Below are 24,485 nucleotides of genomic sequence, written 5' to 3'. Positions count from 1 at the left end.
CATCATCAGCCTATCTACGCCCACTGCAGGGCTACTATCTATCTACCCACTGACGGGTAGTGTGCCTTTTCTTGTTCTGCATATTTTTGTTTTATGACTGTCAGAAATATCGAAAGAGACAAATGGCATAATTAACAAGATTTCGGCACTCTACGTGTTATAATGAACATATGTGCAAAATTACATCGTGATACGACAACTTTAAGTGGGAAAATAAGTGTGCACACACAAACTCAGAAAATGGACAAAAACAACAAACTGAGGAAAACGCAATTGAAAGTTTATTTCTTTGGCAGATTCAGAAATCTTGCTCAAACAACATGAAACTTGGTGGGGATATAGTCGGAAATGCCCACATTGAGGTACTAAAACTAGAACACTCCTGCTGCATAAGTTGCACCCTCACGGTTCTTGGGGCTGTAGTCCTCGGTACTGGACCGTTTCACCAGGCTGCAGCAATGGAACCTAGACTCAGCAGTCAGCTTGGCAGACATCTGCCTGATCTGCCGCTGGTCACTTACACTGCTTAGTCTGACCAGTTCTTCTGAAGGAAAGATTCCCAGTTCTTGGTGAACTTGCTCAAAGCTAGTGTGGCCCTTGTTGAACCACAACACTGCGAGAGCGGTGGTCGTTCCACTACAGTGAACTGCAGGTTGTACGATACCGTCCTATGCCAGACGCGCAGTGCTGCTTCTGTTTTCATGGCATGGGATGAGCAGTCGACATTTTTTTCACACGCAGGGGCATGAAAGGCTTGCCACACTTCCTCCTCTTGCTCATCAAGCTTTTGGTGGTGGCTGCAACCTCCTTGACAGTAGTTAGACAGCACCTCAAAATCTAGGCAAAGACCAGTGTCTAGAGAAATGGCAGTACCAACACTGTTGTGGCTCTTGTGTCTTTGCTTCTGCCAAGTATCATCAAACATCACACTGACGTCAGTATGACCAGTTTGCAACGCAGTTACTTGCCTTGCTTCAAGCAAGGTTGTCAGAGACGACTTTTGTGGCCGCAACATGAACTTTCTTGGCAATGTTATGGAACGTCTTTTGGTGCAGTGGTTTCGGTAGACCAAGAATGGCACAAAACCTGGACAGACGATCGTGTCCGATGCCAACCGCGCGTGCAGCGAGTACCGCTTTCACAATGAAGGCGAAACTATCACCGGGACTTCCAGTGCAGAGTTGAAGGTTGCGGCCTCCGCGGCCGATGGCGGCAGCACGATGCGACGAGTAGACAGAATAAACCAGTGGCCACTCCTGCAGGGCACTCCACGTTTTTGCAATTGAGTTCCAGTACCGATGCGAGGCCCTTCCGCTTGTTCGCGACCTCAACTACGATGAGTTCGTACTTCCCGCACATCGCGCACAAGGCGCCGCTCACCAGGTCACTCAGACCGTCGACTTCGCAGATAACTGCGCCTGAACCGCTCCCGTTGCCGGCTGTCTCCCCACCTTGGAAGGCTGCAACTTCTTCTCCGATGCGCGTATAGAGCTGATAGCGTCGCTGATAAAACCAGCCTCGCCTGGTAGAGCCGTGCTCGCAACGCTTGAAGGCGCGTCGCCGTTAGGCCTCGCCGTGCCGGCGTTGGCCGTAATCGTCGCAATGCTGCGCCGCTTGCACTTTCCCTTGTACGGGCATGAAGACCGGGACTTGCGGCGATCAAAGTCATGCTTCTCCTCACCGTTCATGATTAGCAACACACGATAAGGAAATAGAAAAGATAGCGCGAAGTAGCGAACAGAACGACGGAGGCGATGGCGGCTGACAAGTGGCGAGAGCCAATGGCGGTCCTGATTTCACGTCACGTGATTTAAATACCCAGTTGAAGCTCTCAAAACAAGCGAAAAGTTTTTTTTTTTTTTTTTTTTTTTTAATGCGGAGATACGAAGCTGGCGGGCGGTTTGTTTGAGAGAAGAAGGCTTTGACTACCTCTCTCAAGTGACTGAAATGGCCGCCAGCCATGCTTCCGTGCAGCAAAAACTCTCAAAGATGGCCGAAATTCGGCTTGATTGCGTGATTTCTAGGCTCACCGCGAGTCATTCAGACGCGATTTTCACCAAGTTCTCGTTCGTACTTTGCTTTCATCTTTTTTTTCATGAAAGAAGGATAGTCAAAGATGACAATGCAAGTGAAAACAAAAAAACAACATATTTCGAAAAAATGGCGATTTTTCAACCCGCGTGTCCCCTTAAAGGAGCCATGAAGAGAAAACACAAGTTTGGTTCATTCAAAAGATTGCCTCGTTAGAACCATAACGACACCACTTATAACGCAAACTTCGCTCAAATAAGCTACATAATTAGGAAAAACGGGAATGGTCATGCGACCCACCAGCTCATTTCCCGCAACAGAACCTATGCCGTCACATGGGCTAAGCTCTGCGATTGGCGGAGGCCGGCAAAAGCAAACGCATGTTTGGCAGGGCTTACAGTTTGCATAGCGAGCTAAATGCCCGTGAAACATACTGCACATTCTTTTTATGACAAAGAACGGTGGAGTAAACGGTTGAAGTTCCGAACGAACACGCAAGCATGTGCGCCAATGCGTACGAAACAACCGCCTGGCCGAGCTCGACATCTCGCCGTCGCGCAGACGAATTTTCGGGTTCGAGGCGCTCTGACCTTGGAGGAAAAATGCCGTAAACACCGCGCATTGACGCTCGTATCTTTCTGGTCGAAGCAGAGAGCTCGCGCGAACGGCTTTCCATACACGACACCGGCCAACTGGCATAAGCGATACTGCTACTGAAGTTGAACTATTATTAACCGTAATAAAAATACGGCACATACGTACCAGTCCGTATTCGCCCGTGGCGACGGCGCTGACGAGGCAGCGGTGCCGACGGCAGGGCGTTCGTCTGTTGTGGCTATCGCGGAATGGTCGCTTTCCCGTCCACCGCGTATCCCACAACTCTTGCCGCTCGTGCACTTAGAAGCGTTGAGCGTTCAAGTGGTGTGAGGTTGTTAAATGCAAGCCGGAGCTCCTCGGCGAGAGTTTTGTTCTCCGGATCAGGCGATTCCATGACTAGGGCTGCGGGTGCACTAGGTTTTACTAGCATTTTTAAAATGGCCGCCGTCTCGGTCGACTCCCGCGTGTGGGTGCTATATGGAGTCGACATACTAAGTATCTGTTTCATGGACCGGCCCGTGTGACACCATTGCTCACGTCACCAAATGTGCAATTTTAGCGGGAGATTTAAAATTTTGGCTTAAATTGCCTTATTTCTCAGTGAATAAAGCATCATTTGCTTCCGGGAAAGCGCTTGGGGTACTATGAAACACCTAATCTTTCGAATAAAACAAACTTTTGTTTTCTCTTCATGGCTCCTTTAAGGGGGGATGAGGGTCTTAAAACTAACTTTTTTATTTATGGGTAGAAACTTATGAAAATTTGCACACGGATGTGCTTTTCTCTGTAGATTTCAAATATGCAATTATATTTGAGCTGGTGCTGTTAGTTCAAAAGTTATCATACAAAGTCTAAACCGCAATTAGGTAATTTCTTACGCAGCTTTAATGAACTTTCGCATTGCATTTTGTCGCTTTTAATTACATGAATGGATAGCCAGAGAGTTCCCATACCCGATGACATTCTTCGTTTTTCTCTAAAGTCACGGCATCCTAAAAAAATATGTCAAGTACAAAAAATGGCAGTATTGGATATTTTGGCTCATCAAAATAACTGCAAGTCATTATTTATGCGTAGCCTAAACAGAAAAACTAAGAATGTCATCGGCTGCCTCAGGCTGTACTGAAAAAAATGGTACCAAGATTGACCTTGGGAAGCAAAAAGAAGTTTCCAAAAAGCTGCGTAAGGCTGAGGGAAGTGTCCAAAAATATGAAACTGAGAAAACTGCATTTGAAGTTTGGCCATGTGTTATGAGATGAACCGTCAGTAGTGTAGCTTCAAAATTTCCCAGTAACAAAGACATGTTCTTCCCATTTTCAAATCTGTCTTTGGATTCCAAAAATGTCAACTAGAACTGGAGATACAAAGGGCCAAGTAACGGACCCCATCAGGAATTTAGCAAAATTTATCGACTTCGAATCGGTTGGCATTTTGTTAGCGTTGTGAAATCTGGTGGGGTCTTGCTGGCGTCGTGAAAACTGCAACAGTCCTTCGTGAAGTGCCATCATCTATTACAGTGCACTGTGGTACCCAGAATATTGTGTACGGCAAAAGTATGAGGGTGAAACTTGCTTTAGGTGCCCCCTTTTTTTGTTCTTTGGTGAGGCTATTTCATTCGCGGTTTTTATGCTGGAAGTTTGAGAGGATACAGGGGTGGGACACTGCGCAGTGCGTTTTCCGCAAATGCATCATGTTGTTGGCCCTCAAAAGAGTCTTTTGGGGAAAATAAATGTAGCCGAAAGGCAAACTTTCTTGGCCTATGGGGATAAACCCATAGACGCCTTTTTCCTTCAAGCCGTGCATGGTGCGGCTATCTCCATCGGACATCACGGTTGTGTACCGCAGCCCATTCTTGAAGAGCGAGCGCTTGAACGTTATCAGGGCTGCCTCTACCTCCATGCGTCCTGCACCACAGTCAATGTTTCGCTGACACTCATGGTCTGCCAGCCAATCTTCGTAGCCCTCATCTGAAGCTTTGGGTCCGATGGCGCAACCTAAGCGAAAGTTAGAGAGGACTACATGATCAATCACCAAGCCGGTGTACACTTCAATGATGCAGCCCACTCCAATGTGTGACAACCGTCCCCTTGTCATCCACGTGCCATCAAACATCACATCTATGTTGTTTGGCGGCTGACCAAGGTCCGAGTACAAGTCCTTGATGGCACGCACACTATCAGCTTCAGAGGCTGCTGCAGTGTCCTCGCAAACCTGAACCACTTTCCTCAAGTGCGCTTGGAATGTCTTGTGGTGCAGGCCTCTGTGGGACAAGTTCATACCAGCACAAAAATCTGACAGAGCAGTCACCCCCTTCCCGATGCTTTGAATACTTTTCAAAGCCCTCATATTCACTTCAAAAAGAGTGATATTGCCAGATCCTTTGGTTCTTGGCGAGGAAAAACGTTCCACACGGTGTTCATAAACCGAGCACGTCACCTCGAGCTTCACGGCGAGGCCGTACTGCCGGTCAGGCTTCCTCAAATCCAGCGCCGCCAGCCCGCACTTGCCGCACCTGACGTGCGCAAAAAGGTCCTTCAGCATTGCAAAATCCACTAAGACAAAATCTGTGCCGGATTCTTCCTCTGAGTGCGCCAAATCCACTTCAAGGAGGTCGAATTTCCGCTGCGTTGCTGACTTGGTCTCCATTCCGCGCTTGACCTCGTCCGCGTGTTCCGTATGCGCGGCGATCTCCTCCGCCGTGTAATACCTCGTGTCAAGCCGGCAGGACGTGCTTGGACCAGGTATGGATTCCGGAGGTGGTTGGTCAGGCGATGGGGCAGGCGAGGCAATACGAGGCGGCGAACGATTCTCATCCGGCGGAGTCGAGCGGCCCGAAGTCGCACCACGCGACCTTGGGATAGGCGGACGACGCTTTCGCTTCCCGTGCGCATGACGGGTCGTCTTCTTCAAACGTACGTCTCCTGGCATCATTCACGAAAGTACGCGATGGAAGAATTAAAAGAAACTGTAAAAAAAAAACTGCTCTAAGCGAGCGCTGCGCCAGAAGAGCGGACTCCGTCAGGCGTGCGTAGCAGACGCCATGATGGCGACCGCCATGATGGCGACCGCCATGACAGCAGTCGCGCCGACCAATGGGAGGGGTCGTATGGCGAACTCAAACCGCGCGCGCCCGCTCTAGCCAATCGGCGGCCGAGAAGGTGCCTTCGGAAAACTGGCAAGGGCGGTCGTTCTACTCAAGCGACGCCATTTTGAGATATCGCAAAATGCGCACAAAGAAACAAGCTTCAAAACAAGACCAAGATGGCGGCGATCGGTCGGCTGGTTCGCCCGCGGGGCGCGCGGGAATTTGAAGCAACTTTTGCCCAATTCGGGGCATTTCGTGGCCCTCGAGGCGTTTCAAAACATGATTTTAGAGTATTTCCCGATGGAATTTCGCGTTGATATTTTGAAGGCAGGTGCTTGAAGGTACAATAATTCCAAAAATTGGATTTTCTCAAAATCGATATTTTGGCCATTTTTGACCATTCTAAGACCCGCGTCCCCCCTTAAAATGCCCGCTCTCTCTCTGGACTGCTGGGACGGAGAGCATAATTCAATAAACGCTTGCAGCAGTATTTTAAATTCAGAAAAATAAGCTGGACACTCATTTAAAAATTGTTTATGTTAACTCAGCACTGCATTTTAAGTATCAATTTTCCTAAAGTTACGCAAGGGCACTAGCACTAGGGCGCGAACATCCGTTCCCCGAAGACATTTGACAGCCACAAATGCCTTCCGCCATCATCACTCAGCTCGATACAAAATTCAACCGAATGCCGCTGAAAAACAAAGTGGAGAAGCATATTCGAGTCAAGTGGCATTAGTTCAGTAAGCACGAATGCAATACGGGTCAAGTATTCATTCGAACGCCTCACTGTAAAGTTCCACAGCTAACACGGCCCGCAATAGCTCCCCGGCCCTCACCTCCTTCATGTAGGTGAAGATGGTGTGTGGGTCCTTGTTGGCGCCCGCGCTGATGTTGAGGATGGACATGTGGTTGGCCATCATGCCGATGAAGCGGATCCGGTCCTCCTCCGCTATCCTCAGCAGGTTCTGCGTCTGCACCATCAGGTCTGCGCACGGCACAAAAGATGTGCAAAGTGTCGTTTCAGAGCTGGCAGTCAAGTCTCAAACCCACGTCAACCGAATACAATACCATTTTTAAAAAAATGCGCACAAAAGGAAAAAAAGGAAAAATCAGTTCCTGTGCTTGGTTTCAAGGGCAGTGTACAAGTGCTTGGTTTTTCCGGGACGCTGATACAGACGCGGAGAACAACAGATACCCCGCCCCCTACTGGCCAAAAAGGCAAAGCAGGCCATGTGTGCCCCTCAAATCTTATCTTCAGAACACCGACAGATGTTGCCACGAGCCCCGTCACCCTGGACACGCCATTTCGTAGAAGCTGTCCTCAAGCTAACACCGATTTTTACTTTGTTGCTCAGTAGCCAGGTGAGCCCTGGCACCAATTTTGGTGTTCAACAAAACAGACCGTAAAATGTGAGCCCTGTTGGGGTTATTTGAACAAGAAACAAGTCTTCACACACGCACAAAAGTGGCTGTGACTATTTTTCAATGCCCTGTATCCTCCCTGCCTTTCATGCACTGTCTTAACCTTCCTTCTTACTTTCTGTATTAGCATGTGTGTGAGCGTGTATGTGAGCAGGGGACTTGTAGAAGCAGCAAGAGTAAACCGGTTTGTAGAGGGACAGCCGGATGACAAGGACCCTGAATAACCTTCAGGGAACACTTACTTTATTTCCTATCGGCTATGCTGTGCATCCAATACAGTGCTTGCTATACTTTTTGTGTTATTGCTTTAGGGCTGGGGAGTGGCATGCACTGATTCCAAAGACCCCTGGGGGCTGATCACTCCTCCATAAGACCACCGCTGAGAGGGGGCAAAACAGCCCCCAATTTTTAGACGCTTTCTTAGTTCTCAGCCCATTAGTCTTGGTTTAACAGCCGCTGTTGTGTTTTAGTTCAGTACAGTACAGTTTAGTACAGCCATGGAAATTTTGTACTGTTAATCCCTCTTTGCCAGAATTGGCAAGGACACAGAATATGAAGATTAAGCACACGAATGTGCGTAACAATAATAAAGCGCAATAACAGGACTTGGTCAATGCTAAAACCGCCCATCATCTTGCCTGTAACAACAGAAACATCGGCATTCACATATGAAGGTTTGCGTATTCTTCTTTTTCCAAACCCCTTCCCCCTAACTTTTTTCTTTTTCTTTTTTTCCTTCATGAACAGAGTTTTTGTTGAGCAAGTCTTTGCTCCAGCCCTGTCGGATGAGACTGCCACTCACAGCCAATCTTCTCGCAGTTGAAGCTTGTGCGATAGTAGTGCTCCGTGGCTCGCTCGATCAGTTCCCCGTGGTATGGGTTGCGCACTATCCGTGGACGCCGGTACCCTGGACGGCACCGGCACTGGTAACCGCCCCGCCGGAAGCCGTAGCCGTGCACCGGCTCACACTGGGAGGACGAGGCAAGAAGAGAGCCGGTTGAACTTTAGACTTCACACTTTGCGGGTTATTTAAAACTTTCAAGAACCACCAAGGCAATTCTTCAGACACTATTCTTTCTCTCTTTTTCTCGCACACGCACTCGTGCACGCACACATAGACATGCACAAAACTTTGTTTTTTTTAAAGGGGCCGTGAAGACAAAACTTAACTTTGTTCAATTTGAAAGAGCTAAGCCTTTGGTAAGTCTCTCAGCTCTAATCCAGTCACAAAACTTTTTTTAACTGAAAAATGCCAGAAATATTGAAAAATTCATATTCATCTGTTTTATTTAATATTTTGATTATTTGTTTGAAGTTAATGATAAAATTGGTATTGCTGTTTTCGGGAGAAAGCAGTCTTTTTAAAGGAGTACTGACACCAAATTTAGAGGCCTAAATAACGATATAATTGGCTTCAGTAGTTTGTACAGATTACCCACAGAAATTTTTGGAGCGATCCGAGGCTGGAAACGCATCAAAAATCGATTTTAGTTGCCCTGGCCGCGAACTATTACAAATCGGCAGCACTAGCGAAATCGCTTAGGGTGTGACGTCAGGCTATCCGCGATTTTGCGGCCGATTCAGCATGACGTCATACAGTTGTGTCCGGAACCGGAAGCGATAGCCTGCGCTGTTGTTGTGGGCGGTCTCGCTTCGATAGGAGGTTTGGCTTGGCTGCGGTACCGCTGTGAGCAAGGCTTGCGAAGTGCGCACTTCACGTTTCCGCGCAGGTATTGCCATCTCTCGACCGGTCGGCGCACCGCCCGCCGCGCGCCGCGGGGGGCCGGTCAGCGTATACGCTTGCATCGCGGCAGATATCTGATCGCCGCTTTTAAAATAAGCCCTGATAACAATCCCAAGCACAATTTTTCACCACACTAACACCTACTTTCTCGCATGTGGAACTTCATTTTAACGATCAGATTGATTCAGAAGAGCAGCGACAAGCGGTTGCTACCGTCTTGCTACCGTGGTCTGCGCCGGATCGAGCCGCTGAGTGTCCGAGCTGGCAGGCGCGGCCGGCGTGTGCGCGAACTGTTTCCGAAGGCAGGAAACGCTTCACGATTGCCTGCTTTATCCATTTTTTGCGATTAAACGCGCGGGATCTACAAATTCAGCTCAGCGATAGTCGTAGTTGACCATGGAGCAAAAACGGTGGGCGGAGCGACGCCGACGACGCATCGCATGCACGCATCGGGTCATGTGTCTCAAATTCACGCGTACGACTAGTCGTGGTGACAGTCGTAACGATCAGTCGCATGCGAATCCAGTGTACAAATCGTACATGTGTCCAGCGCTTTAGTGTGAACCGCGTGCAATCCGTAGCAGACGATGCAGCGAACGTCCCTGACGTCACGGAGACCATGACGTCACGGTCCGACGTCACGGAGACCGTGACGTCAGGCAGTCCGCTTGCAGGCTCTCCTTCGAATGGCCATTTACCCGCGCGGCGACCGAATTTGAAAGTGGTTGCAATAAACGTGCTATAATTAATTATATGTTGGTGGCTGACGCCTTTCGGTTCGATTTTCGTAATTACTGGGACCACAGGTATTCTTTACAGCATAAAAACTGAAAGCGAGAAATTTCGTGTCAGTACTCCTTTAAACAAACCAAACTTGTATGTTTTCTTCGTGGCCTCTTTAGGTGACTACCTGCCCTGCTTTTTCGTGAGTTTGTGCTATGGTATTGCATATGAAATAGAAGTATTTGTTATTCAAAACTTTCAAACATTTAAGCAAATAATGCAATGCATATTCAAATTCTCTCCGATTCAAATAGCACTATTTGAAAACTTTGAACATTTCTATTTTGAGGTTTGAAAATGAAAAGAGATAGTTGTTTGAATGAACGTGGATAAATGAAATTATGCATTGCACACAAGAAGACTTCATCTAAATATTCAATTTATTTGATTACATGCATTACAGGGGGACACGGCTCTTTACTCTTTCGCTACCGTGCCTATTCAAAACCGTTCAATTTGGTCGATACTTTGGGAGCGCCTTTTCATAGCGTTCCAGGCGTTGCTCGAACAAGTAAAGCTGTTTGAAGTTAGATCAGAAAATGGCCTTTCAAAACCAGTTTTGTTTTCATTTTTGTAACGAAAACGTGATTTTTGACACGCGTTTGAATCACCTGGGTGTGGAAAAGGGGTGTGGTCATCGCACGTCACTGCTACCAACAAAGAATGCGTGCCACTCGTAATTACTCTGCACCAGCGTTTGTTTTTTGCTATCAGGGCGTGAATGGTGAACCAGCAAACGATATTCAATCGTCAGGTTCGCACTCTGACAGTAATAATCCCAGAAATCGGCTGAAAATGTCAAGCAGTGCCTGTTTGCAAAGCTTCTTTATGATTTTAGGCAGTTTTATTGCCTTTGCGCACGTTGTTCTAAGTGGTGTGGTAGTTCTATTTACCCCAGGACAATTCGCGAACAGTTTACAACAGTTTCGGTTTCGTTTCTGCATCGCGAAATTCATATTTAGCGCTACTACGCAGTTACCAAACTTCAAGGCTACCTCCCATGGCGCCTTGAGCATCCGCGACTGATCCTCGAACAAAGCACGCCGCTCCTGATTTCCCCCCATCCTAACCCGATTTCTGCGATAAGAACTTCAGATGCAAGTCAAAAGATCACACCCAGCCGCCAGATATCTGTTCCGCCAAGGACAGCGCTTAATCAGCCTTACACTGCCAGCTGTTCGCCTTCCAGTTTCGTTTCCATACGAAGGTATCTCCGGGTGTCTAGTGTTGCTGCTTAGTCGAACTGTCTATTCGGACGCAGTCTCCGATAAGTTTTTGTACTGTTTCATTTTAAAGCTGTTAGATGGCGCTGCAATAGAGGAGGCTCGTTGTGTTGATCTTTTTAATCGTGCAACTGCTACTCGGCCAAAGATCACGGGGCACGATTCTAGCGCACCGTACCTCATTTTTGCAAGCAAGGCTACAATTGCGAGTAAGAAGGTGATAATAAAGCTCAGCTTTATGTTTTGAGAGATAACTGACCGTGAACGTCAACAAGCATCAACCACGGCGTTCCATTTTCAACTTCATGCATGTTTTTTTCTCGCATTGCGTGCTAATATTGTGCTCGCTGTAAATGCAAAGTCAGTCATTGACAAGATGTTTTTACTTTATCTGGGGGCAAATTGGTGCCTTTGATAATGTCAAACCGCCAGATTTATTCCAGGGAACCACCCGGAATTGCACATTTTGAATTGGAGGTTGGGCTTCACCGCATGACACGAGCACCGTGCGTGCTAACATTTTTTTTTATACATCTGACAAACTGTTCCACACAAGTCGACATTTTTTCTAGGGCGTGTTTTTGAAATGTGTCCCTATAAAATGCATATTCTAATTTTTTTCTATACTACCGGTGATTTGATATACACAACTCCTTTTTTATCATTTTTTTTCGACAATTTGACAAAAATTTTGATTGTGATATTTTTTTCACACCTATGATATGTAAAAACATTTTAAAAACTGGTGTTATTGGAAAGGCCGTTAAATATTCTGCATTTTGTGTTCCTGTAATCAGTGCCTAACCAATTTTTTAGCAGGACAAAAATGTTTTCTGGGACACCTAAAAATTGGTCAATTTTCCGACGGTAGCGAAAGAAAAGAGTTTTAACAATTTTGCTACCGCCGCTACCAATGAAGTTACCCAACATTAGTAACTTCATTACTCAGGGAGAGAGGAGAGGAAGTGCGGGCAAGAACATCTCCAATCAGTCCTCACAGTTCAAGGCCGCCAGGGTGCAAGCATCCTCGTGCTATAGTACACGCACCTCAGTGGTGTCGTTCTTGCAGCGGGAGGTGCCGGCAAAGTAGTTGGGCCGGGGGTTGCCGTCCCCGATGGGGCACTGGTTGATGTCCAGCCGGTCAAAGTCCAGCTCCATCACCGCCACCGCCACGTACCTGCACCACAGTGGAGGAGCAGTTAGGAATGCGCAAACACTTATTACTCCAGCTTAGAGTTCGAATCGAACAATCAGTGCGCCAATCGTTCCATTCTATGCTTGAATGCCCACAGTATCCGAGTTAGTTAACAATGCAAAACTCCAAATAATAGAATTTGTTTTTCCTTTTACTGTGCAAAGAAGTTCGGCACTTCACTCTCAACCTCGCCCCAGGCCCATGAACCTAGCCTTCTAGATTGAAGTAAAACTAACTGTCTATTCGCCCTCATAAAAACGAGCATCCCTATAACTTTCTCCTGTTTAGGCAACTTAGAAACTGCGCATCCGACCTGTGCACCAAATACAAATCACACGAGCACTTACAAATAAGAGCCGAGGGAAAAGGAGAGTGAGGGAGGGGGTTGCGGGTGCAATAATTCCCCTTCTCGTGCGTGTGCGCGTCCGCGCGCACACCACTCCCACACTGCCCTCTGTGCATTTGCCCCCTCAGTTCTTGCTTTGAAACAAGACACGCAAGAAGTCTCTGGAGGACAGCGCATAACAACAGCAACGAGGGTCAGGGGATAAACAGGCATCACACATTACCCCCTATACTCTCCAGCAGTAGTTGGTGCTGTTACAATTGAGCCCGCCGTTGGGCTTTGTCTCAACACTCCTCAGCTGTGCGGCGAAGCCTCCACTACGTGCGCCTTTCAAGCAAGCCCTCCCGTGTCGGTGACTCATGCTTGTCACGTCTCGACAAGCCCGGGTCTCTGGCGCCTATCTCTCAGCGCGTTTCAAACTTCGGCGGCTGCCGACGAAGCAGGCTTCAACGTGCCCCAAGGACACGGAAGCCCCGCGTCCGCAGCAGAGTCCTCCTCTCTCCTCTCTCTCAGACTCAGCGTGCGCCGCTACTACCGACTGCTCACAAACTCTGGAAGGAGTGTGGTGTGTGTCTGTGACGTTCGTGGCGTGTGCACAATCTAAAGGGAACGCTGTTTTGACCGTTGACGCTTTTGGGTATAAATACGACCCCCGTGAGCGCTATATTCCATTCCTGTTTGAGCAGTAAATCATTGCTGTCACTCTGCTCGAGTCCTGTACTGTTACCTCGCCCATCGGGGCGTTGTTCTTTGGCTTCGGCTCACCTCTCGCTATGAAGTAAACAGTTACATTAGCCTACGGCTTCTGGACTTCTTCACGGCTGCAACAGCGGCTGGCCGCTCGCTTCACACCACGCTACCACACGTATGTAGGAGGCGACGGAGCTCGGCTCGGGTCGGCCTTCTCGTACGCAAGAACGGGTTGTCAGCGGTGGGATGACAACGTCGCTACAGTGTACGCACAATGCCAACTAGGGATCAGTCGCAACAAAAAGAACACTCTTTTGATACTAATAACACAGTGACTCCTATGCGCTACCCAGTGCTACGTCATGAACTCACTTAAATTAAAAACCAAAACAAAGAAAGGAAGTGGAGGGAAAAAATAGTGCAGCGGACAGGCAAACATTTTTACGCAGTATAACATGAACTCAAAGACTGCACTTTTGGTAACCGGTGACGAAAATTTCTGATATGGAAACAATTTTCAATTTAAATTTATTTTCTCAGGAAGTTTCTTTGAACCTGATGTAACACATGTACACAATTGATGCATGCGGCACCACCTCTAGTTTTTTGTCTAGAACAGTTACCTGCTCATGGGTTGGCAACAGCGACGCAGACCTCGCACAAAGTGGGAAGAAAAGCCAAAACACGACAGGGCGATTTCCCTTCACCCCTTGAAGATGCTTGCACGCCTGTTCCGTACACTTTCACACAACCGCCTGGCCCTTTTACAAAGCCTCGTCAAAGCACGGTAAGTGAGCTTCTGCCTTGTACCATTTGCGTGCCAGGAAGAAGCACCTGCTTAGCAGCAAACCCAACTTCATGCATTGCAACTGGTGCTTAACAAAGACAAAAATATGGGGAGAAAAATGTTGCTGTACTATATACACTGATGTTGTTAGAGACTTGAAATTGAAAATTACCTCTGCAACCACCGGAACCGTGATACACATTTACAGTCTGACAGCTGTTGCCATACACACACACAGGGTAGCAATTGCTCATTTAATATATTGTGCTTGAAACCAGAGATAGTAGCTAAAGATACTATGGTGACATTTTCTGGACATCACAAAAAACTTGCTTTGTTGTCCTTCCATCCGTCAGGGCTCACAGGAAGTGCGCAACATTGAGCACAACAAAGCATTGTACGTAGAGCTGTGTTTAAAACAGCATAGAAGCATGTCTTCCTATCCTGCAGACTACCCTATAAAGCAACTTGGTGTTCAGTACATTCAGAAATACACATAAAGAAATATTAACCACGATGCGTAAGTTTTAAAACAAAAAGAAATACAGTTGAACCTCGATATAACGAACCTCGATTCAACGAAATTCGCGATATAACGAATTTTTTCAAGTTTTTTATCAAAATTTTGCTAAATACCTGTATTTTTATCTCGATTTTACGAAGTAATTTCGTGCGGCGCTTTCGATTTAACGAAGTCATGGCGAGAAAGGAAGAACGAAATTCCGGTCGAGGCACGTTTTATTTTGCCTCTCAGAGCCTACATTGAAAACATTCAGTACTCACATTAACTCTAAAAAGGCTAAAATGAAAGAAAAGCGGTGAATTATGCGGTTGACAACAATTAAAAGTGATGAAAGAAGCTGCTCAAAAACCATTAGCGGTCACGGACGGTTTAATAGTGTGGCCACCATTTTGACGTCTCCATCGTTGCCTACGCCAGCGCCCCCTATGCTTAGGCTGCCGAAGCCTACTTCAAGTGTTTTTTTCTACGCATCCTTGCTCACGGTGCTGCTCTAGGTTGTGCTCGCTGATAACCACATTAATATTTTGTTCGTCCATCATTAGATGAGTCTTATAAGCAGCACGAGCACTCCAACGGAAAGAAAAGTGTTCCGAACAAGAGCCTGAGGAAGTGTCGGTGAAACCGAAGGCCATTGAAGTGATGGATGCCATCGACGTTCAGCGGAGGCACGCAGGCGCACGCGAATGTTTAAGAGCAAGCCTTGTTAGTGCTGTCAGCATACGAGTGTCAAGTAAAGCCCACCCTAGTCAAGAAACGCCAAGCACTGCTTACGGACTTCTTCACTACGGCTTTAACATCGAGTGCTGGTGGCAATAAATTGCTCTCCGAACGTGGTCAATACGTGTTCATTAGACAGCTGCGATGCGGAGAAATCGGTTTCTTCGGGGCTCAGCGGGCATAAAAGTAATTGCTTAATCAAATTTGGCCAGAAGATATTTAATGTAAGCTTTCCGCTTTAGCGGGAGCACGTAAGCGCTGCTCCACAAAGTGAAGCAATCCGTGTGTACTCCGCTCAACTCTCAATCATGGCTTTATCTCGAGTGTCATGGTTGCATCACGCGCCCATACTGCAGAGCCTTTGTGCATGAAAAAAGTCTTTTGAAAGCTTTATAGCACCCTTCCGCTGTTGGCCCGCCGCACCCCTCAACGCCGCGCCTAAGCCTACCACTGAACGGACGAAAAGAGGCGTAACTTCGAACCAGCACCTCGCCGGGGTAAAGTTCACGGGGCTTGGACGCGGGTTCAATTGACTAACAGCGGCGTTTAGTAGTGACCGAAATGGAAAAAAGAAAAAAGTGGAAACCTAGTCTGCTATCATATTTAATGAGGCGTTGCGGAAAAAGCACCGGTTTTACGACGACACGAACTACGGTCGGGTATCCGAATTCCATTGCCTAAGTGTTGAAGCTCTTAATTCACACAAGTTTCGCGGCCAGTTTTAGTACAAATTTCGCTATAAGTGGAGAGGTAACTACATAGCAGTTGTTTCTGAGTGATGGGCAAGGTTTTGAAACCTCAATAACTGGTTAAATTAACTGTAAAATCGAAAACTCGATTTTACGAAATTCTCGATTTAACGAAATTTTCGCCCGCGAGTACGACTTCGTTATATCGAGGTTTAACTGTATTCGAACGCTTTAGTGCCTTTTGTAGCCGGACCGTGTTTATTCTTGGAGCACAACGGCCCACCCATACACAATTTGTGTATCACCTGTGTTTCGGCAATAGGCAAAATCAGCTTGTACAGATAGCCTTTCTACTTCAGCGACAGCCCAGACCATTAGATGGAAAAGAGGATCACCCGGACAAGTAGGTTCCAAGGTATGACATCAATTTAAGCCACTCCTCTGACATCAAAACAAACAGCCACACAACAGCACAAGCGGTAGTGAGCGAGTGAACGCACCAAGCAGTCGACCGCGCAAAGAGTTTGCCACAAGCAGCTTCCTTCCTCCAAGAACCTTCACGTAGCCTTACGAGACAACTGAAGCAGCTGAGCGGGGAAAGCGCATATCCACAGCGGTGTTCTGGACCATCCCCCTCATTTCTACATTTTGAAAGAAGATTCCGGCGATGCTGCCAAGTGTTGGCACCTACCACAGTACACCTCTCTCAAAAGGAGAAAAAAAAACAAAAAAAAAACAGATTTTGTTCTGCAAAGCCTCTGGCCTTCGCCCTAACCAACTAAATCTTGCTGCAAACGGTACTCGCCACAAAATACCCTAGGAACGATGTCAGCTCAGGGCGACTAATATGCTCAGCTGCTCAGCTGAGGGGGTGACATGACCACAGTAGGCTAACCACAAAGCTTCACATACAGCCAAACCAGTTTCCTGAGAGAAATTTCGGCACCTTTGACAGCTAGTCCCTGCTTTTAGGCCCTGCCTCGATCACTCCATTAGTGTTCTCTGTTTTGTTTTGCATTGCTGGAGGTGTGTGACAATTTCCAATCTATTTAGTATGTGGGGTAGCATGTTGGGCGACTTCTCTACCCCTGGCAGGGTGCCTGGAGGCCTTGAACATTTTTGGGTGGTATTAGAAGTCGTGCAGAACGACATGGCAGCATTTATCTTAGCGTTTAGTTATTACTTATTTATCATCATTCAATGTTACTACTTACTTGACTTATCATTTATCTTTTTTTGCTCTCAGCAACAGTGAAATTATTTAGTTATTTTCTGTGAAGGATAGGGGCATGAGCCCTTTTTCCTGTTTCCTGGCAGATTTATTTTCCGCTTTGCGTGTAATAACACAACAGTTTTCTTGTTTTACCCCATTTATTTCGCAAACTGCCTGATATTTCTTTTACTCTGTATTGTACCTTTCTTTTCCAAACGATAGGTTTTGATGCCTACAGAATTTTTTTTCCCAGTACTAAACTGCCACATGATGCAGTTAGATGACATTCGGCTCAGAGGAGTTCACTAAAATTCACTAAAATGTTACACTGAAGGGAGGAACGAAGCTCTAAGGTCAGCGAAACTGTTAAACGACATCTAGAAGAGGTCTGACATGTGTCCTGGGTCAACTCAAGCTCAATATTTATTGTAATCAGGATTCAAACGCCTAAACTGACGTTTCGGTAAAGCTGCTTCCCCAGGTAGAATCGCAAGGAAGGGGGGAGAAAAATAAAGGGGGGGACGCAAAGAGACAGAATTGGCTCACTTGGGGATCTCGATGTGCCGCCACTGGGTGTGCCGGGGGTAGATGTCCGGGATGGGGGAGGTGGCCCCGTACACCCACTTGTCCGACCGCTCGCAGTCAAAGTACGGCTTGGACCACTTCACGGGGCCCGGGTTGTCCGACGGGGCTGCACAGGGGGGGTGGGAAGGGTGCAGGGGGAGGTGGACCACCGTCAGAGGGGGGTATAGCCTCGTGAAAGACGACGACGCGTCCCGCTCCACCTCTTTCTCCGAGCGTTCAGAAGATGATCCTTGGGTCGTCAATACTAACGGATAACTATTTAGAAAGGATAGCCATTATCTACCATCAACTGCAGCAGCTTTCCTGTCCCGACCTGCTTCTCACTGGCGCTGTGTATGCAGGCCTACCAATGAACATGATGTACGGAAAGGCAGTCTTGTAGGGGATTAATCAACACTCCCACCTGCATGGGTCATGAGATGCGAGGATCGGACGCTTCCTAAGGACCGTGTCGAAGAGATTCTAAGCTCATTACAGAGCTTTGTCCCTGACGCCTTTAAGTCAGGTCATTACTGATGTCTTCATCCTTCCCGCCCATCTCTTGTCCCTGTTCCGCCTAGAGCCAAGTCTGCTAATAAATGTTGCTTGTTTGTTCATTGTGGAAGGAGTGTTGCGTCGGCAAATTTGTTTTGCAGTTTGATTAACAGCCCAGCATGTATAGCGCAAGAGAGATGACGACACAGAGGCGGCAAACAACGACACACGCAGCACTACCTTTAGCTTGACAATGTAAGACCGACTGCACAATGAAATGAAAGGCACCTTGCAGATCACGGTGCATAGCTTGAACGCACCCCTCTGCTGGAAGCTTTGAGGTCTGTGTAATGGGCATGAGCTAAGCTTGATAGTACATATAATTGAGGCATTTTGTTTTTGTTGTCCGGCAGATTGCAAGGCCTGACGGTCAGAAAACTGATGCGCACCAAAGGTGGCGCTACACGTTAATCAAAATTGTAACGTGTTGTATATGCAGGCTTTAACAATATCCAATAAGGTACACCATTAAGTACGCCATAGTGAGAGGCTACTTAAAATGACTGGGTTTTCAGCCTGGATTCAACAGTCTGGGATGAACAGAAGTCCTAACCTTGCAGTTTGACTCACGCACAGTTCAAGCCTAGACGCTGAAAGACAATAAGCTGTGTCTGAAAGCAATCACAGACTAACGCAATGCAGAAGAGTTCACCTGCCTGATTAGTTCAAATCCGACTAGCTCCCACCAATCTGCAACCAACTTTTGAGCTGCAGTGCACTCATAACGAACACCCTTATAGCAAAATACCCGTTGTGTAATGAAGTAAGCTTCGCTGCCAGTTCCAATTCCTGCAGCTTCAATGCCTTCTTGGTCCAGTTTTAATGAAGTAAATAAATGCGATTGGATTTAATGAAATATTCTTTCGTAAAAAACGAAAACAAATCCTCTCACCAAAACAAGTTTTTGACCTTTCACATGAATCACAGCTAAAAAATAAGCATCAGTTGTTGGCTGCCAGCTGCCTTTGCCAGCATCACTTGCCCATAGCCCTGACACACTCGCTGTAGCCGTAGCACACTTTGCAAAAGTGTGCTTCACTGCATCACCCCACCAGCACTGCCCACTTACAGTTTTTAAACAGCCGTAGCACACTTTGCAAAAGTGTGCTTCACTGCATCACCCCACCAGCACTGCCCACTTACAGTTTTTAAACAAGTTAGTGCCACAGAGGTTGGCTGCTAGTCTAAACACCCTCCACAAAGGTTGGTGATTTCACCATACCAACCTCTTTTCCGTCATGTTCCTCGCTGCACCGCATATTCCCAAGTTTGCTTGAAAAGGAAGAACTCTCCCCAAGTTGACGACAGCCCCGCACGCTTTGAGCAGACCCACAGGCAATTCCACTCGTTGGGTCACATCGAGGGAACGAAAACAAAACAAAGGAAAGGAAAGTGCAAAGCTCATAAGTGCGCTCCTATATGCGGTATTTATGCTTCCCAACTGCTCCGCCCAATGACCCGGTATGAGAAAAAGGTCAGAAGGAAAGGGGTAACTAAAGCGCTAAGTTGGGCGAGTTGGTTACTACTTAAGGAATGATAACCCTTTCAAATATCATGTACATTTTGGTGTTTCCCTGTTTCTGCAGCATAGACCGAGTTGAAGATCTAGTGTGTGTTTCGTCTCCCCTTTAGCTCTGTCCCTGTCTTAATGTTCGCTAGTACGATGAATTCCTCAGGAAAGGGGTGCTTGCCTGGGGGCCCGTGCCAGACGAAGGTCTCGTTGGTGCCGTTGAAGTGGGTGATCTGGACCGTGTAGGTGGTCTTGGAGTCCTGCCGGCGCGTCAGGTCCGGCAGCCAGTGGTGGTACCACTCGTTGATGCGGTACTGGTCGCTCGAGTAGTTGCGACTCGGGGTGTCGGCCGGGATCGCGCCCAGGTCGACTGCCTCGATGGTGTTCAGCGTCGACGTGCCCTCCAGGTGGTACGGGTCGTTGAAGTCGTCCGCCCTGCACGGCCGAGAATATCCCGCTTTAGGAGCAGCAGCATTGGGCGCTTGTCGTACTCAACTGCCATGCTCAAGCAGGATACAGGCGTATTTCCCCCTCACCTGTCTTGGTCTGGGTACTTCCATGGTAAATGCAATTGAGGTTTGCTGAATTCAATTCAATTTTCATGTGTTCACACTGCTGGCACAACATCTGCTGGAACCTTCTGTTACTGCGGCGCTTGTCATTCAAGGACACGAGCACAAGGCTTGGGCGCAAGCACCTCTCGTATTTTGTAGTTAAAATATCATTTTTAAAGTGTTGTTTTGCATTTCTGAAAAAAAAAAGATGCTCACGCCTATTATTAATTAAAAAAACAGTACTAATATTCGTTATGTATTGACTTTTTTTTTTTCAAATATGCCTAATGCTTTCTCTTTGCTGAACAATGTCAACAACCACGAAGTGTGTTTCCAGATAATTCAAGAATTTTTTTATCTTTGAGCAGGGTGGCTGAATGGAGGTACAGATAGACCAAAATTTTCGCATCCGAGTAGCCCAAGAAAGACTCATCCTTAAAAAGAAAAAAACTTAGATGGATATTTATTTATTTATTTATTTATGCATGCTGTCAATCTCTGCCGGGATTTTTACAGGAGCAGGCACTGTCAAAGAACACATGTAAAAAACACAATGTCCTTTTTGTTCTTTTTACGATAGTGAACAAAGAAGTATACTATAACGAAGGTTGTCATGAAGTACTGAGTTTGCAGCAACACCCAATGCTAGCACCCGAGCGTGCTGCATTCAACAAAGGGGCAAGTGTCAATAAAACCTGCTGACACTGAGCAGACAAAGTTTCCGCTCACCGGATTTGCATGTAAAGTTCTGGAATAGCAGGAACCATGGCTCCATGAAGAGCAATACCAACGGTGATGTGTAAATGCATAGAATGATAGTGGTAATTTAAAAGCAAAGGAAAAGGGTCACAGTCTTGCAGTGAAACTCTGAGCTTTCCACTGTACACAAAGAAGTTACACCTGGCACAGACGCTGTTGACCATGCAGCATAACGACTGCCCTATTTATTTTGATATGTTCGCAATGTTTCAGGACCGTCCAACATAGAAGGGGGGGGTTACAAAAGGACAATAGACGGATTGCGATCGTCTTGGAGTATCACAACAGTCTTGAGACACTTACGCCCGAGTTTAGACTGCACAAGTAAAGAGAGTGGTCGCAGGCAGCCGCGATAAAAAACAAGGACGAATGCAAGCAGCAGGGAGCAGAGAGCAGAAACGGTGCTGTAGGGCTCAACATTGCAGCACCAGGGGCAACTCAGAAAAGACTGCTTTGAGCTTGCAGTGTGGACAAACATGAGATACGCAAGAGTGCGTTTCATGTGTCTACACATAATGCCCCCAAGGGCCATTTCCTTGTTTCCAGTATGTTTTGCAATGCCAAGAATGTCCTTCATTGGCAGTAGACAACTGCTGCTTGGTTGCACCTATACAGGTTTCACAAAACCGTCCTTAAAGTAAGCAACCATAGATGCAATTTGTTATTATGTTATTTAACTGCAAAAATATCCATCGTTAGTAGGCACCACTAGTAGTGGATGGTGAAGCTTGAGGGTTTTTCTTAAATAAACGGTCGGGCAGGTATGACGTGTAAATGAGAAATAAATGTGTGCAGGAGCTTCTGCTACGCACACGCTTCTTTTAATTCGTAGCATTCTTTGCCGAGTAGCCCCACAGCCAGGACCGTGTAATGCCCTGCATTTCCACAAACATGCAGATATCGTGGAAGTTCCAAATGTAATCGTTATAATAGTGTAAATTGAGATAATTGGTCAAACGAAATTTGAAAGAACTAAAAAATAAGAAATATGTAAAATAATTATGGAAAATGGAAAACCGTACAACGCCCTGCATTCCCAGGACAATGGAGATTTCGCGGAAGTTCCACCTGTAATCGTTACACTAGCATAAATAGAGATAATTGGCTGAATGAAATTTTGAAACACTAAAAAATAGCAAAAATATTAAAAAATTATGGAAAATGGCAAACCGTGTAATGCCCTGCATTTACACAATAATGCAGATTTTGTGAAAGTTACAAGTGTAATCGTTATAATAGCTTAAATAGAGATAATTGGTTGGAGGGGATTTAGAAAAATAAAAAAAAATTTGGCTGTAAAAATCTCACACTCAAAACAAGCGGCATCAGAATGCTACGCATTGGTAGACTATTCTCCGAGTTTCTGCAGAATTTTTTTTAAATGATAAAGTTCAGCTCTTCAGCACGATTAAGCATGTTGTTTCACTACTACTAGCAGTAAGATTTGTTCCAGCTTTTATTTCTGTCAAATGTTCTGTATTGTCACAAGAGTACAGTCAGGAGATTTAGCGGATAAACTCAACAGTTATTGCCCCTTGCTGTTGTCTCGCGACAACTTGTATACGACAACCCGTAGCAAAACACAGAGATTACTAGCGCAGTCAGCTCCGTGACCTGTCCGGCCATCAGCCACCATGCTGGAGAATCTCGCGAGTAATTCTTCCTTATTCCTCCCTCCTAGGTAGCTGCGCTTCCCTAGCTTTAATGAGTCCGCAGACAGCTTCTCTCTCTGATGTGCGCCGTGTTTCTTTTGTGTGCATGAAAAAATAAAAGGGAAACAACAGAAAAGTGTCCAGCATTTCTCATTTACATCTAAATATAAACAAGCCACCGATTTCCAGTGAACGAAAGCTGAAACAGCTCTGAAAAAAAAAAAATAAGCAGTGGCTTAGCTCGGCTATGCCAGGATATACGTAGCGTGAGCTAAGGTTCAGCTAGTTATTCTTAGCTGTCCTGGTTGTCTAGGATTAGCTGATTATCATGCTTACTGCTGCTAAAACGATTTCCAATCCAATCCAATTTAATTTAATTCAATCCAATCCAATCCAATCCCCGCCGGCACGCCAGCTGTGCGCCGTGAGACGTCGCTGCTCCTCACGCATGCGCAGCACGGCCCTCCAGGAGCCACGCGAAGCTGCTCGACCTCGGCCAGTGTAGCTCACGCTACAAAATGTTACCTTCCAGTAAAAAAGCAATTCAGCCTTTACCGGTCGCTTTTTAAGGAGCGCCAGTGACGTCACAGAGCAGTTCGTCAATGGCAGGAGAGAGGAGAGGAGGGTAAAAACAGACCTGAAGGCCCTGGGCGCGAACAGGGGCATGGTCTTGTTGAAGAAGCCCTTGTAGGAGGGCGTGAAGGACATGTTGGGGGCGTAGTAGATGGCGCTGCTGTTGATGAGCCGGTTGGCCGCCACGTCCGAGATCACCGACATGAAGTAGTACATGAAGCCCGGCTCGTCGTTGTCCGCCGCCTTCTGCAGGATGAAGCTGCACCAATGGGGAGACAGCAACAACGGGGACTTCTTACACTCTCTGTGGCGCAAGCTAAGCAAGCAGAAAAAATTGCAAGAAAAAAGCAAGCAGAAACAATTGCGCACAGGAGGCGAACCACCCACTGCAGCAGGAACGTGCAAAAAACCACATAATGAATGTCACAGTGAAAACTAACACGGACTACGAAGTCTGGCAGATGCAATGGTGAAGAAGTTGATAGCGGCATCTCATGGACAACATTATTCCCTTTGGCAATGCCATGTTGTGGCTGGGAAGCGGAATGCCGATCACAGCCCCCGCGCAGCTTCTTCTCCCGCAACAGATGCCGCTAGCTTCGCCTGCGCCAAATGCTTGTGACATTATCTGGGTGTAAGCAGACTAGCAGCTACAGGGCATTACAAGCACCACAGCAATGTCGTACAGCAATATGGCAAGCGGACTGAGGGGGTGTGGTCTTTTTTCCTTTCCCCCTCCCCCTCCATGGTCTGTGCTTTGGCTTTGATTCTTTCTGACACTGATGCTCCCCTCACTGACAGTCCTGCTATATTTGCTTCTCTATGTCTGCCTCCTCATCTTCCTTTCGCTTTACTTGTTTTTTGTGCTCCTCAACGTGTTCAAAAAAGGCGGGACCACCAACTAAAAATTCAGGTCAGCACTTGTCTGTGCGCACATGTTGCGTTTTCTTCTTTTCATAAATGTAATAAACATACATTACCGACTACAGTTAAACCTAGATATAACAAACCTCCATACAACGAATTCCTAAATCTAATGAAGTTTTTCTATTCCCCATTTCCAGCACCATTGAAACCCATATGTGTTCACGACCGCTATGTAATGAAGACATGGCGGTGGTTAACCTTGACGTAACGAATTCACAACATTGATGATCTCTTGTTTTTTGCACATTTTCTGAAGCATCAGCTGGAGAAATGCCCTAATTTGGCGAACTTCGCCAGCACCGCAAACTACCGTGCGTTTCTAGTGTCAGTGCGTTGTAGGCTA

General features: G+C 46.8%; 1 protein-coding gene across 1 annotated transcript in view; it reads right to left on the bottom strand.

Moving 5' to 3' along the window:
- The window catches only part of LOC144152791 (uncharacterized), a 78,371-nt gene that overhangs the window by 46,419 nt on the left and 7,467 nt on the right, over positions 1–24,485 (bottom strand). Inside the window, exons 2-7 of the mRNA XM_077684253.1 lie at positions 23,280–23,474; positions 19,859–20,112; positions 17,595–17,739; positions 11,936–12,065; positions 7,941–8,106; positions 6,553–6,701 (exon numbers count right to left, since the gene is read on the bottom strand). Of these exons, the coding sequence (XP_077540379.1) occupies positions 6,553–6,701; positions 7,941–8,106; positions 11,936–12,065; positions 17,595–17,739; positions 19,859–20,112; positions 23,280–23,474 (1,039 nt within the window). The remainder of the gene's footprint in view (positions 1–6,552; positions 6,702–7,940; positions 8,107–11,935; positions 12,066–17,594; positions 17,740–19,858; positions 20,113–23,279; positions 23,475–24,485) is intronic.

Source organism: Haemaphysalis longicornis, unplaced genomic scaffold (genome assembly GCF_048455015.1).
Source record: "Haemaphysalis longicornis isolate Haplotype H1 unplaced genomic scaffold, Haemaphysalis longicornis Haplotype H1 scaffold_9, whole genome shotgun sequence".
Taxonomy (NCBI): domain Eukaryota; kingdom Metazoa; phylum Arthropoda; class Arachnida; order Ixodida; family Ixodidae; genus Haemaphysalis; species Haemaphysalis longicornis.
This window is presented reverse-complemented; position numbering and strand designations above follow the sequence as displayed.